Here is a 12,400-nt window from a genome sequence, read left to right as displayed (position 1 = left end):
GTTTTTTTTGAAGTTTTTTTTTTTATCTTTTCTCATTCCATAGGTTGCCTTTTAGTTTTTGTCGATTGTTTCCTTTGCTGTGCAGAAGCTTTGTATTTTGCTGTGGTCCCAATAGTTTACTTTTGCTTTTGTTTTATTTGCCTCAGGAGACATATCTAGAAAAATGTTGCTGTGGCTGATGTCAGAGAAATTATTGCTTGTGCTCTGTCCAAGGATTTTTATGGATTCAGGTGTCACATTTAGGTCTTTAATGCATTTTTGAGTTTATTTTTGTGTATGGTGAAGGAAAGTGGTCCAGTTTCATTCTTTTGCATGAAGAATTTCCTGACACCATTTGTTGAAGAGACTGTGTTTTTCCCATTGGATATACTTTTCTTCTTTGTGGAAGATTGGCCATACAGCTGTGGGTTTTTTCCCTAGATTTTCTATTCTGTTTTGTTGATCTGTGTGTCTACTTTTATGCCAGTACCATATGGTTTTAATTACTCCTGCATTGTAATATAATTTAGAATCTGGAATTGTGATACCTCCTGTTTTGTTTTTCTTTTTCAAGATTGCTTTGGCTATTCCAGGTCTTTCGTGGTTCCATACACATTTTAGAAGTGTTCTACTAGTTCTGTGAAAAATGCTGTTTGTTGGTACTTTGATAGGGATTGCATGCAATCTGCCGATCGCTTTGGGTAATGTAGACATCTTAACGATATTTATTTTTAGGGTAATATTGTTTATATAATAAAACCCATTACGAAATTTAGGAATGAAAAGCTTGAGTCTTTTTTTGTAATGTTTATTTTTTGAGAGAGAGAGCACACGTGCACATACAAGCAGGGTAGGGGCAGAGAGAGAGAGGAGACACAGAATTCGAAGCAGGCTCCAAGCTTGAGCTGTCAGCACAGAACCCAACGCAGGGCTTGAACTCACGGACTGTGAGATCATGACCTGAGCCGAAGTCAGATGCTCAACCGACTGAGCCCCCATGTGCCCCAAAGCCCAAGTCTTTAGCAGGCAGGCGCCCTCAGGGTCTTGACTCCTAGGACACTGGTACCTCCTCAGTGGGGGATTACCCTGGTTTATCACCGGGGCACCTGGTGGCCAGTCCGACTTGAGCTAAGCAGAATCACATGTTGGGGGCACCATGGCCATTGCCAGCAACACTTCAGACTTGGCTAGCACCTTGATATGAGCTGGTTTGTGGTCTGTGTAGGCTGGGTCCAGGGAGTGACCTGAGAAAAACCAAAGGAGAGAATGGGTCTGAGAGCAGAGCTCTTGAGAAGGTGTCCCCCAAGGTGTGTGTAGAACGGGGGATAACTGGGGTGGCGGATGTGACGGAAGTGAGGTCACCTTGAGTCCTGCTGCCTCTCCCCTGGACACCCCAATGTCAGTAGGAGTTAAATGCCCTCACGTCTCTTCTCTGCTGCAGATGCTGTGCGTGAGATCCGGAAGTATGATGATGTGACAGAGAAGGTGAACCTGCAGAATAATCCCGGGGCCATGGAACACTTCCACATGAAGCTTTTCCGTGCCCAGAGGAATCTCTATATTGCTGGCTTTTCCTTGCTGCTGTCCTTGTGAGTGAGGAGGAACAAGGGGCTAGGGGTTGGAAAGGGAGCCCTGGGCTAGCCTGTGACCTTGACTTCTTCAGTCTTTGGTCTTGAACCGGGGGCCTTGTCTGTGTTCTGGAAGCCACCAGATTTCCCCAGAGCCTCCAGCTTTCCTTCTGACCTTCAGAGGCAGTGTGGTGGTGGGAGATCAGTGACTGGAAGGTCAGAAGACTTGTGTTCTGTCTCTGCCATAACTTGCTACATGCTCTTTTAGGGCGAAACATGCCCAGCTTGCTCTCTGCATATGGATTGGAGTAAGTGAAGAGGCGTCGTACTCTGGGAGAGTATCTTTGGAGGCCAACTTAAAGGGGCTAATTGAATGGGAGCCTTTTGGGCATGGGCACCTGACCTGAGAAGAGTGGGCAGAAATGTCAGGAAGGGGCTGAGACCATGCTTATGCCCAGCACCTTCCCCAGTGTAGATCTGTTACAGGAGAATATTGTGCTCCACAGCAGCCTGTGTGTTTCTGGTGGTTTTTGTTTTTTTGTTGTTTTGTTGGCGAGACCGAGTGCCTCAGTCAGGGCTGAGGGGGTGGCTAGTTGGGTAAGACCAAACTGATAATAAAGTACCTGTTTGAGTCTGGAGGCCAGTTTGCTGCCTTCTGCTCTTAAGATTTCCCATCAGAAAGGCCTGGCTGCCCTTGGGCATGCTAACTGGCTGGGAGTAAACCTTGCACTCGGGCCAAGGGCTTCCAGAGGTTAGCAGGGTAGCGTGTGAATTCTTTAGCAGGGCTTTTCTGCCTCTAGTGAGCTGGATATCCTTCTTCACTGGGCATTAGAATGACTACCTGCTTGGGTTTCAGGTTTGCAAAAGAAAAGTTCCTTGTTCAGGTGACCTTAACCACTTCAGGTCGAAGTTGGAAAGTGGTAGGGTTGGAGCTGGAAAGGGCAGAGCTTTTTCAAGTGGTCTGTTGGATCACTGAAGGGGTCTGCAGGCATGCTGTCTTCAAACTGGAGAGTCCAGCAGCGAGAAGGCTGGGAGGATACGTACCCTGGAGTTGGAGGGTTTTGGGATGCTCCGAAAAAGAGGCGTGATCTTGTGGTTTGAGACTGAAAGGGAAGCAGGTCCTGGGAGATTGAGTCTAACTGTAGGTGAGCCCCTGGGAGGAGGAAGAGTTGACTGTGTCTAAAGAGCACACAGAGGCCTTGGGGTGTGGGGAGGGACTCCCAGGCCAGCTTACGTTTTCTGTGGAAGATAGGAAGGACAGAAAGAAAACTAAGGACCGCACCAAGAGAGCACACAGAGCTGTAAGAAAAGTGTCGTCAGGAAGGCGAAAGCCTGCAGTGAGCTGGATGGTGAAACGCAGAAAGACCTGAGGCAAAGGTAGTTACTTTGACCTTTTTATGTAAGGTAAGGAAAGGGCGGGCAGAAAGCCAAGGGTAAAGGAAGCCTTGGAACGAGAGAATGGAAATCCCAGGTGAGAGGCTTAACTTCTGCTCAGACTAACGGAATCCCGTCCAGAGGCTCTTTGAGGCCTTCTGCAGGTGAAGTTGCTGGTCCTTGAGGAGCCATGGGGTAGGAGAGGTGCTGGGAGACTCCACACAAACACCCCAGTTTCCAGCCGAGGGAGAGGGCTAGTGAAGAACTGACTAGAGTGTGCAGGCCTGACTTCGATCTCAGTTCGTGTTTTAGAAAGAGTAATAGCCTGTATGCTCTCAGAGAAGAGAGAGAGAGATCATTGGTGACTATGAACTCAGAGAGCATGAGTTCTGTCAGTCTCAGCTGCCCTCCATCCATTTAGTGTGTCTGGACTTTCTCAGCACGGTGTTTGCCAGGCTGTCTTTGGATTCCTAGGGACCAGATGCCGAAGTGTGGTCAGGGTGCTGGCATAACAGTATGCAGTCAGATGGGATCCTAACTCCCATGAGTAGCTGCTGCAGGGACCTGCTCCATTTGGGGACAGGCTCCACTCTCAGCCTGCTCAGCATTTCTCTGCGGAGGACACTTGGGGCTTGTCACGGTGAGCAGGTGCTGGGAGAGATGGGAGCTGGGAGGGCTTGAACAGCAGGTAAGTTAGCTGCCACTGGGAATCCACAGCTGTCTAGATGGGTTCACTAATGGGGCCGAGTCTAACAAGACTCGAGGTTTTTGTTTTGTTTTTGTTTTTCAACTTTTTTTTACTCTTTATTTGTTTTTGAGAGGGAGACAGCTCAAGCAGGGGAGGGGCAGAGAGCGAGGGAGACACAGAATCCAAAGCAGGTTCCAGGCTCTGAGCTGTCAGCACAGAGCCCGATGCGGGGCTTGAACCCATGAACCGTGAGATCATGACTGGAGCTGAAGTCGGACACTTAACCCATGAGCCACCCAGGTGCCCTGGGACTCGAGTTTTTAGTGGGGGACACATTTGTAAACGACTGTGTAGGTTCACAAAGGGCGGCAGAGGCAGGGCCAGTCAGGATCTCCTACGGACCTGGGGTTGTGGCTTCTTGCAGCCTAGTGGCAGGTAGTGGCAGAAGAAGAGGAGCTCTTAGCCCCCCTGCGTGAAGGCTGGGGCTGCCAGGAGGGAGGTGCCAGCCTCGTTGACCTGTGTTGGCTGGTGCTACCTGGAGGGTTGCATTTGGGACCCCACCTCTTGCTAGACGCTGGCAAACTGCAGATTTGCGTATGTAAACTAACGAGATTAGAATTCAGAGGTGGTCACAGAGGTGGTCACCGTGGAGGATAGAGTGGTGCTTATTCTCCACGTTCTGTGTCTTTGAAGTTACTCTCCTGACGGTTCTGCTTTCACAGTCTCTTCCAGAGGGACCCTCCGGGACAGGGCAGTGTGGCTGGGCCAGGGGCAGTGGGTAGCCAAGAGTGCCAGGCGAGTGAGCGTGTGCTTGGCTCAGTCCCCTCTCTCTACAGCGCTGCGCACCTAGGTGCTCCAGCGTCATTCCTGCAGTTGACTTGTTGACATGGACAGTACACACTCGAGTCTGCTTCTGGGGATGTTTTGGTAAATGCCGAGTCCGGTAACAGCATCATCATCGGGATACAGAGAAGTTGGCAGTTTCCTTTGTAACCTTAGGGGGTGGCTTCAGAGAAGAGCACTCCTCGTTTACATGCTAGGCTGTTCCCAGAAGGATGCACAGAAGTTAGGAGGATGGAGTGAAATTTGAGCCTGCCGTTCCGGTCTGCTCTTATTCTCTGCCCTATGAGCCATCTCCCCCACTTTGCCGTGACCTGTCCATTTTACAAGCACCGAACACTTGATCTAGTTCCCTTTTAAACGAGTCAGCCCGGACAAGAGACTGTGGTAGCTTCTCGGGCATGGTTGTTCCGGCAGCCACGGACCTCCTACCTCTCCATTGTAGCTAGAAGATGCTTCACCGCCCCTGCTGCACCCTCCCATGTCCCTGTCCAGTAGCTGATCTAAAAAAGATGTGCGGTTGGTCTCGTACAGCTTCTTAGAAGAGGAAACGGTAACCCCAGGGATCAGTGTGGATTCCCCAGTTGCCCACAAATAGTCTGTTTAATTGTTTCTAAAATTTTCCAGAAAGACATACTCTTCCCTAATCTAGGGGTGAGGTCTTTTACGGTGGCTGTGGTCCTTGAGGAACTTCTCTGTTTGCACATAAACCATAGAAGTGACTTGTCTAGACTTGACGTCCACATGACCTGTATACGTGGCTTGCAGGAAACTCTTTCAATAAAAACAAAACTGTCATCTTTTTTACTTTTATTATAAAGTTATACCTGTTCATCACAAAATAAAGGCCCCCAAATAATCTAGAAGTGTCAGGCACCTGGGGCGCCTGGCTGGCTCAGTCGGTGGAGCATGTGACTCTTGATCTTGCTTGGGATTGTGAGTTCAAACCCCATGTCGGGTAGAGAGGTTACTTAAAAATAAAATCTTTTAAAAAAAATGTCAGGCGCAGGAGGGAGTGCCTTGTCTCATCCCCAGAGATGGGTAATAATTGGGATGTTTCCAAAGTTTTAAAATAGCGTTTTACGTAACGTGTAACTTTTCTCTTACGAGTGCCGTGGGTTCTTTTGCTCTGCTCTGACTTGCCCTTTTCACTCAATGATCTATCTTCGTGATTTTTCCAAATGACTCATGCAGACTTCTCTTGTTTTTAACGGTCGTGTAGTCAGTCATGTGAGGGGACCATTGTGCGTTTAACCAGTTCCCTGCTCCCAGATACGTGAGCTGGTTTGAAATATTTAGTATTAGAAACCACTTTCCCGCGTCAGTCCTCCCAGTCACTGTGTTCCTTTTTGCCTCTGAACTCTCTCGAGTCGTTGGAAATGGATCCGTGGTGTCCTGTTCCCCCTGGCGCCTCGCTGCTCTGACCGCCTGTAGCCCAGGGGGAGCTCGTTGGAAACGCAGATCCCCAGACCTGCCCCCGGCCTTCTGGTGAGGGCCTGCGCTTGAGCAAGCTCCCGGCTGCTCCCCGCCCCGTGCACATTAGTGCTTGGACGGCACCGCTCTGGCACAACCACCCAGGCGCAGTACCCCAGAGGTCACCAGCGGATGGCAGTTGTGGCCGTGTTGTGCAGTTTCACTACCTGGGATAGGAGTCCTCTGTGTCTGGACACAGTCGAAGGCATTTAAAACACTTGGAGAGCTCTCTTGCTCTCCTCGTTTATCTGCTTGGTTCAGAAACCATGCTGTGTCTGCCCTGTGACGTTTGAAGCACTTTCCCCTTTGAAGAACGGCTGTCTCGTCTGTTAGCACCTACTGTGTGCCCTACGTGGAGGGCTGCCTCCTTGTATTGTTTTGTTCTACGTGTCTTTGTCTGTGGGCCCCCTGAGCATGTTGTTTCAATATTTTTAAATTCATTTTTTATTTTTTTACTTTAAAATTATTTTTTTAGAGAGAGTGCACACATACACACACAAATGGGTGGGTGGGGGGGAGAAAATTCCAAGCAGGCTCCACACCCAGCACAGAGCCCGATGCTAGGCTTGATCACAACCACGAGGTCATGACCTGAGCCCAAATCAAGAGTTAGACGTTCAACAGACTGAGCCACCCAGGCGCCCCTAAGAATTTTCTTTTCTTTTTAAGTAATCTCTGTACCCAAGGTGGGGCTCGAACTCATGACCTCAAGATCAAGAGTTGCGTGTTCTCCCAGCTGACTCATCGTGGCGCCCAGGAACCACTTAACTCCTGTCAGCTGTATGCAAACCTCCAAAAGAATGAGCAAGAGAGATCTCTCTCTGCAGGGTCGGGTTTGGTTATATTATGGCAGTTGCTTTGTGTGTTCCCACTCACAGTCGTCGCTCAGCGGACACGTGAGCATTACTTGCCACGAGACATTGCCGGGTTGTTGCCACGGAAAGGAGAAGACGACAGGCAGTTGGGGGAGGCCTGCACATGAGTAGCCCTTCCTGCTCTTTGTTGGAGTTATGGCTGGAGAGGGTGCCTGGGGTGCCACGCTGTACAGATCCACACTTAGAGTCGCAGCGTCTGAAGAAGGACTCAACATTGGGAAGTCAGGAGACTGGATCCCCCAGGTCAGGGTGTGGCTTTGGATAGGCTCCTCCCCTCTTGGCACTCCGTGTTCTCATCTGTTAAAATGAGGGCTTGTCTCTAAGACTGTGTGGCCCTGTGACCTCACCTCTGTGTGTGAGCTGTTTGTGTGGCTCATTAGGGTTCTGGTTCCGTTCAAACCCAGGAAGAACTTTAATAATTGGCTTTGTTCTGTGGGCCTTATCAGTGAAGAGACAAGTGGTCCGAGTCGCACAAGTTCTAAGTGGCCCGAGCCCAAGCTCACACCTAGTCTGATCCTCTGCTCAGATAGCCGCTCATCTGCATTGGTGGGAGCTGTCAATATCAGATTGTCGGTTTTCAGCCCGCCTCTGACCGTAGACCAGATGGTGGGCTGGTTTTTTCCCCCAAGTAGTTATTGCCCAGCTTTTGGTAGAAAGGCTCCTGTGCCGTTTATAAGCTAAAATCTACCTTCCTGCATGTCCTCCTTGTTAGTGTTGCTTTCACGAGTCTGACGACTCTCTCCGTCCCTTTCATACAGCTGAAGATTATTGCCATCTGGTAAACACATAGTCCTTGGAGGAAGATGAGGCTTTAAATACATAAAATAAATTTTTTGTAATGTTATTATTCCCGTAACCGCCGTTGACCTATACCTTTGCTGTGTATCTTCCTAAGAGTTTTTTACACCTGATAGCAGCTACCACTTGCTAAGCATTCTATATACCACACCCAAGCAGGGGTGCCTGGAGGGTTCAGTTGGTTGAGCATCAGACTTAATTTTGGCTCAGGTCATGATTTCACCGTTTGTGAGTTTGAGCCCCACGTCAGGCTCTGAGCTGACAGGAGCCTGTTTGGGGTTCTCTCTGTCTCTCTGCCCCTCTCCTGCTTACTTACATGTGGGTGCGTTCTCTCTCTCTCTCTCTCTCTCTCTCTCTCTCTCTCTCTCTCTAAACATTTTTTTAAAAAAAGAGGCAGGCTCTAGGGTGCCTGGGTGGCTCAGTTGGTTAAGCGTCCAACTTCGGCTCAGGTCATGTTCTCACGGTTTGTGAGTTTGAGCCCCGTGTCGTGCTCTGTACTGCCAGCTCAGAGCCTGGAGCCTGCTTCGGATTCTGGGTCTCCCTCTCTCTCTGCCCCTCCCCCGCTCACACTGTCTCTTTCTCTCTCTCAAAAATAAACATTAAAAAACTTTTCTTTAAAAGGCGGGCTCAACCAGTAGCTGCCATGTGGGAACTTGCATTTTCTTTCTACCAAGTTTATCATGAGCATCGTTCTAGAACAACTGATCTGTCTCTCCAGCATTATTGCATGTCTAACCAGTTATCCACTGTTGAGCATCAAGCCCATCTTCCCCCATTTTTCTGGTCATAAACCGTGAAAACACCCCTCAGTTGCCATTTTGCACGCACCTCAGGCCAGGTGCTGTGGGTCTCCTGATCCTGTTTGAAGCCTCTGCCTCTTTCGTTCGTGTTTGCACATGTTGCACTGGCAAGTGCCGGCTCGGCCCCTGAACCCGAGGAAGTTCGGCTGAGTGTGGGGTGCATGGGTCAGGTGTGGTGAGAGCTAGGGTAGGGGGCTTTGAATGCTGCTTCCTGAGTTTGCACCTGACCTCTGTGTGGTAGAGGGCACTGCATCTTGGCCAGAGTCGCGTGTCCGTGTTTGACAACGGTGCAAAGGTTGGAGTGGGTGGGAGAGTCCAGATGGAAGGAGACCGAGTCGGAGTTTGTGGGAGAGCGAGCTGCCGGTGGCCTGAGGCAGGGCACAGTAGCAGGGGTGCTGAGGGAGGTCGGAGAGGTGCAGGTGAGAAGGGGAGGAGCCAGCGGGGTTTCTGAGGCTGAGGGGCTGGCGGTTGTGCTGGGGGCGCTTGCAGAGTGGCGGTGCCAGAAGACCCATGTGTTGGAAGGAAGGGAGCTGGCAGGGCTCGCTGGAAGGAATGAGGACCAGGCTCAAGGAGGCAAAGGGCGGCCGGTCAGCAGGATGGGCCGTGGGCGGCTTCGTGGAGGGGTTGACGGATGGGTAGAGGGAAGTGCCGGCAGGGTGGCCGCTCCCTGGGATTGAGATGCAGTGAAATGGAAACAGATGCCAGGAGAGGTAAGACCAGGATAGAGACCCAGAGACTGCAGTGCAGGTTAGTGGATGTGGGGACCACGGAGGAAGAGAGCGATGCTCAGAAGAGAGGCTGCTCATGGCACTGGCTCTGAGCAGGGTCAGGAGCACGTTGGGTGGCTGGAATTGGGTTGAGCACTCCTTATAATTGGGGAAAAGGGCTTTGGGCTTAAAGAAAGCATCACATCCTTAAACAAGCCTGCTCTTCCCTCCAGCAGTGGGCTGCAGGGGGTGGGAGCGGGGTCTGGGCTTTCGTCCCCTCTCTGCTTCATGGGTCCCCTCTCTGCTGCATGGCGGCGCTGATGTGGGCAGCTGCTTCCCTTCCCGGGTCCTCGTGCTCCTTTCTCTTTGGGCTGGGCCACAGAGTTGAGAACTGCTGTCCCAACCCAGAAGCCTGAAGGTGCTCTGCCATTTTTCCTTGTCCTGTGTGATCTGTCTCTGTGGGTTTGTTTTTTTTTTTTAATCCTGGTAAAGTACACGTAACGTTAACCGTTGGAACCATTTTGAAGCGTACGGTGCAGTACTGTTGAGTCCATACACACTGTCGTACAGCCACCTTCCAGAACTCTTCACCTTACAGAACTGAGACCGTCCCCCTTTGGTGGCCTAGGGATCCCACCTCCCGAGCCTGCCTTCCTGATCTTTGGAACCACTGCCATGGCGGCACTGCTCTCATCCCAGCTGGGCTTCCTGATGCCATTTGTGCCCCCGTAGCCCCAGACAGGTGATCTTCCCGACACGGAGGATTGATCCCACCACCCCCTCCTTTCAGTCCGTCCCTCCACAGCACCTTTGGTGTAGAGGCTTGACAGCCAGCTCCTTCGGGACGTGACCCCTCCTTTGCAGCCTTCTACAGTCTCTGCCTTGGCCTCTATATGTCATGAGCTGGCTCTGTGGTTCCCCTTTCCCAAGTGTTTCTGTGGCATCTGCTTGGAAGTCCCCCTCCCCACTCTCCCCTGATGGCCCGGCTAACGCCTGCTGCCTCTTCATGCTTTCCTGAAGCTTCTCTCCCGACTCTGCTCTGTGAGGCCTGCTCCGCACCGTTCGCTGGCCTTGAAGGCTGTCCTCCAAGGCCCCGGGCAGCCTGTGAGGTGTGGCACGGGAACCTGGGCTCGTCCGCTGCAGGCCGATCAGCTCTGTGCCAAGGGGCTGGGTGCACACCACGGGCTGCTTAAACCCCTAGGGACTGAATAAGGCGTTGTGGGCAGGTGAGGACAGTTTTAGACCTCTGTCCGGGTTGAACCTGGCAGACTGTCTGGGCAGGCGTTCTAGATTGGAAGCCCAGCTCTCCGGTCTCCGAGCTCCCGCAGTAGAGACCCCAGGGGCGTTATGAAAACAGCGCGTGGACCCCCAGAAGATGCGGATGGCTGTTGGCCCCGGCACCACACTTGGGTCCTCTGGTCTGTGGCAAGGATACGTGCACGTTGCTGCTTAGTAAAGATTTGGGCAATTGCAGGCTCTGTCCAGTCTATTGGTATCTCACACCCCTTTCCTCGGTTCTTGCTTCCCCACTTGAGACTGGCAGCTGGCCATCATCCCTCTGGAGTCGCTGGGACTGTGGCCGCACAGCAGCTCCTGCTGGGCTGTTTTGAGTGTTCAGAGGGCCACACTTTTTTTTTTTTTCTCTGCTTTTGCTAAAATGTCAGTCCGGGTCGGGACCAAAGTAGTGCTCACCATCCAGACCCAGGACCCCTGGACCCCACAACGTGTAACGACCTGAATTTGGTCCACAGGGATCTCTTGTCTTCTGTGTACCCCTCTGGGTTGGATTGTGTCGCTGCATTTAGTCCAGATGGGGCTACCCCTCTGCTTCTCTGCCAAGTTTCTCTCCTTAATGGCCACTGACCTAGGGGCTGGGTTGCTTGTTTGAAGCTGATTGAGTCCCTGCTAACCCCCAGGGTAGAATTCATCCAGACCCTCTGAGGCGGGCAAGGGCTCTGCTTTGCCTTCAGGCCAGCCCTGCTTACCGCCAGCCTCTAGCTCTGCGGACAGTTGCTGCCTGCGTGACTTCCGGGGCTTGTGCTGAAGGTGAGGGGAGCCGAGCCGCCTGCCTGTGCCGGGCAGGGGCCTGCGTCCGGCCTGGGCTCTGCTGCCCTGCCCTGACCGTTGGCCGCTTCCCCCTCCCCCCGTAATGACCCGTGGCGGCCCTGAGAGGCAGGCTGCTGTGACCATAGTGGGTTTGGGAATCGGATATGGCTTTGGAAACCTGGGTCTGTTCCTGGCTGTTCGGTGACCTCAGGTAAGTCATGTAAGCAACTTCCCTGAGCCTTTCCCTGGATCTGTAGAGCGAGGATGAGGGTACTCCTTGTGTGCTTGGGGTGGGGGTTGAGGGGATTCAGGAGATGTTCTCAGCCTCGTTTCTGGCACGTAGGGAGTATTTTGTAAATAGTAGCTGTTCTCCGCATCACCTCGAGGAGGGCTAGACTCTTGTGGGCTTTTCCTCACTGTGCGGTAGGCTGTGCCAAGCCCAGGTGGAGAGTCAACGAGAAGGCCCAGTCTTGGTCCTCAGGGACCTCGTGACCCTGGTTGGGCACGGGGCTGGTGGAGTGGAGCGGGAAAGGCACTGCAGTCCGAGCAGAAGGTCGGGGGAGGGCATCCTCAGGGCACCCAGTGAGGTGGTGCTCGGGGGCTCTCAGCCCGGGCCACCGCACCGGCTGCTGCTCTTTTTCTTGACCGTTTATAGAGGCGGACTAGGAGTCTGGCTGTGCCCCCGCCCCAGTGCGATTTCAGCAGTGAGTGCCTCGTGGCCGCTCCCCACTGCCAGGGTCCCCTCGCCGTGGATTACTTTGAAGCAAATCCCAGATCTCATGTTTATGGGCAAAGCAAAATTTAGGTTTGTCTCTTTGCAAAGAGCGGAACTTAAAGTCATAAGCAATAGTAAGGACTTTATGGTAACAGCTTTGTCATGTAATCTTGTTAGTGACTATTCATGTATTCTTGATTGCCTTGTAGGTTTGGGGTTGGGTTTTTTTTTTTTAATTTTTTAATGTTTTTATTTATTTTTGAGACAGAGCATGAGCAGGGGAGGGGCAGAGAGAGAGGGAGACACAGAATCTGAAGCAGGCTCCGGGCTCCGAGCTGTCAGCACAGAGCCCGATGCGGGGCTTGAACTCGCAGACTGAGACCATGACCTGAGCCGAAGTCGGATGCTCAAGCGACGGAGCCACCCAGGCGCCCTGGGGTTGGGGTTTTTTATAGTTTGTTTAAATTGGTATCTAGGTGAGGCAACTAAGGGATTTTTAAAATCCTGATGCTCAGGCCTGCTGAAAGATGGAGTGAT

General features: G+C 51.9%; 1 protein-coding gene across 2 annotated transcripts in view; it reads left to right on the top strand.

The window, feature by feature from the left end:
- BCAP31 (B cell receptor associated protein 31) overlaps positions 1 to 12,400 on the top strand; it is a 30,030-nt gene that overhangs the window by 8,027 nt on the left and 9,603 nt on the right. For both annotated transcript variants that reach the window (XM_058714685.1, XM_058714686.1), the window contains exon 4: positions 1,421 to 1,568. In XM_058714685.1, the coding sequence (XP_058570668.1) occupies positions 1,421 to 1,568 (148 nt within the window). The remainder of the gene's footprint in view (positions 1 to 1,420; positions 1,569 to 12,400) is intronic.

Source organism: Neofelis nebulosa, chromosome X (genome assembly GCF_028018385.1).
Source record: "Neofelis nebulosa isolate mNeoNeb1 chromosome X, mNeoNeb1.pri, whole genome shotgun sequence".
Lineage (NCBI taxonomy): Eukaryota > Metazoa > Chordata > Mammalia > Carnivora > Felidae > Neofelis > Neofelis nebulosa.
The sequence above is the reverse complement of the archived record's forward strand: the minus strand, read 5'-3'. Positions and strand labels throughout refer to the sequence as shown.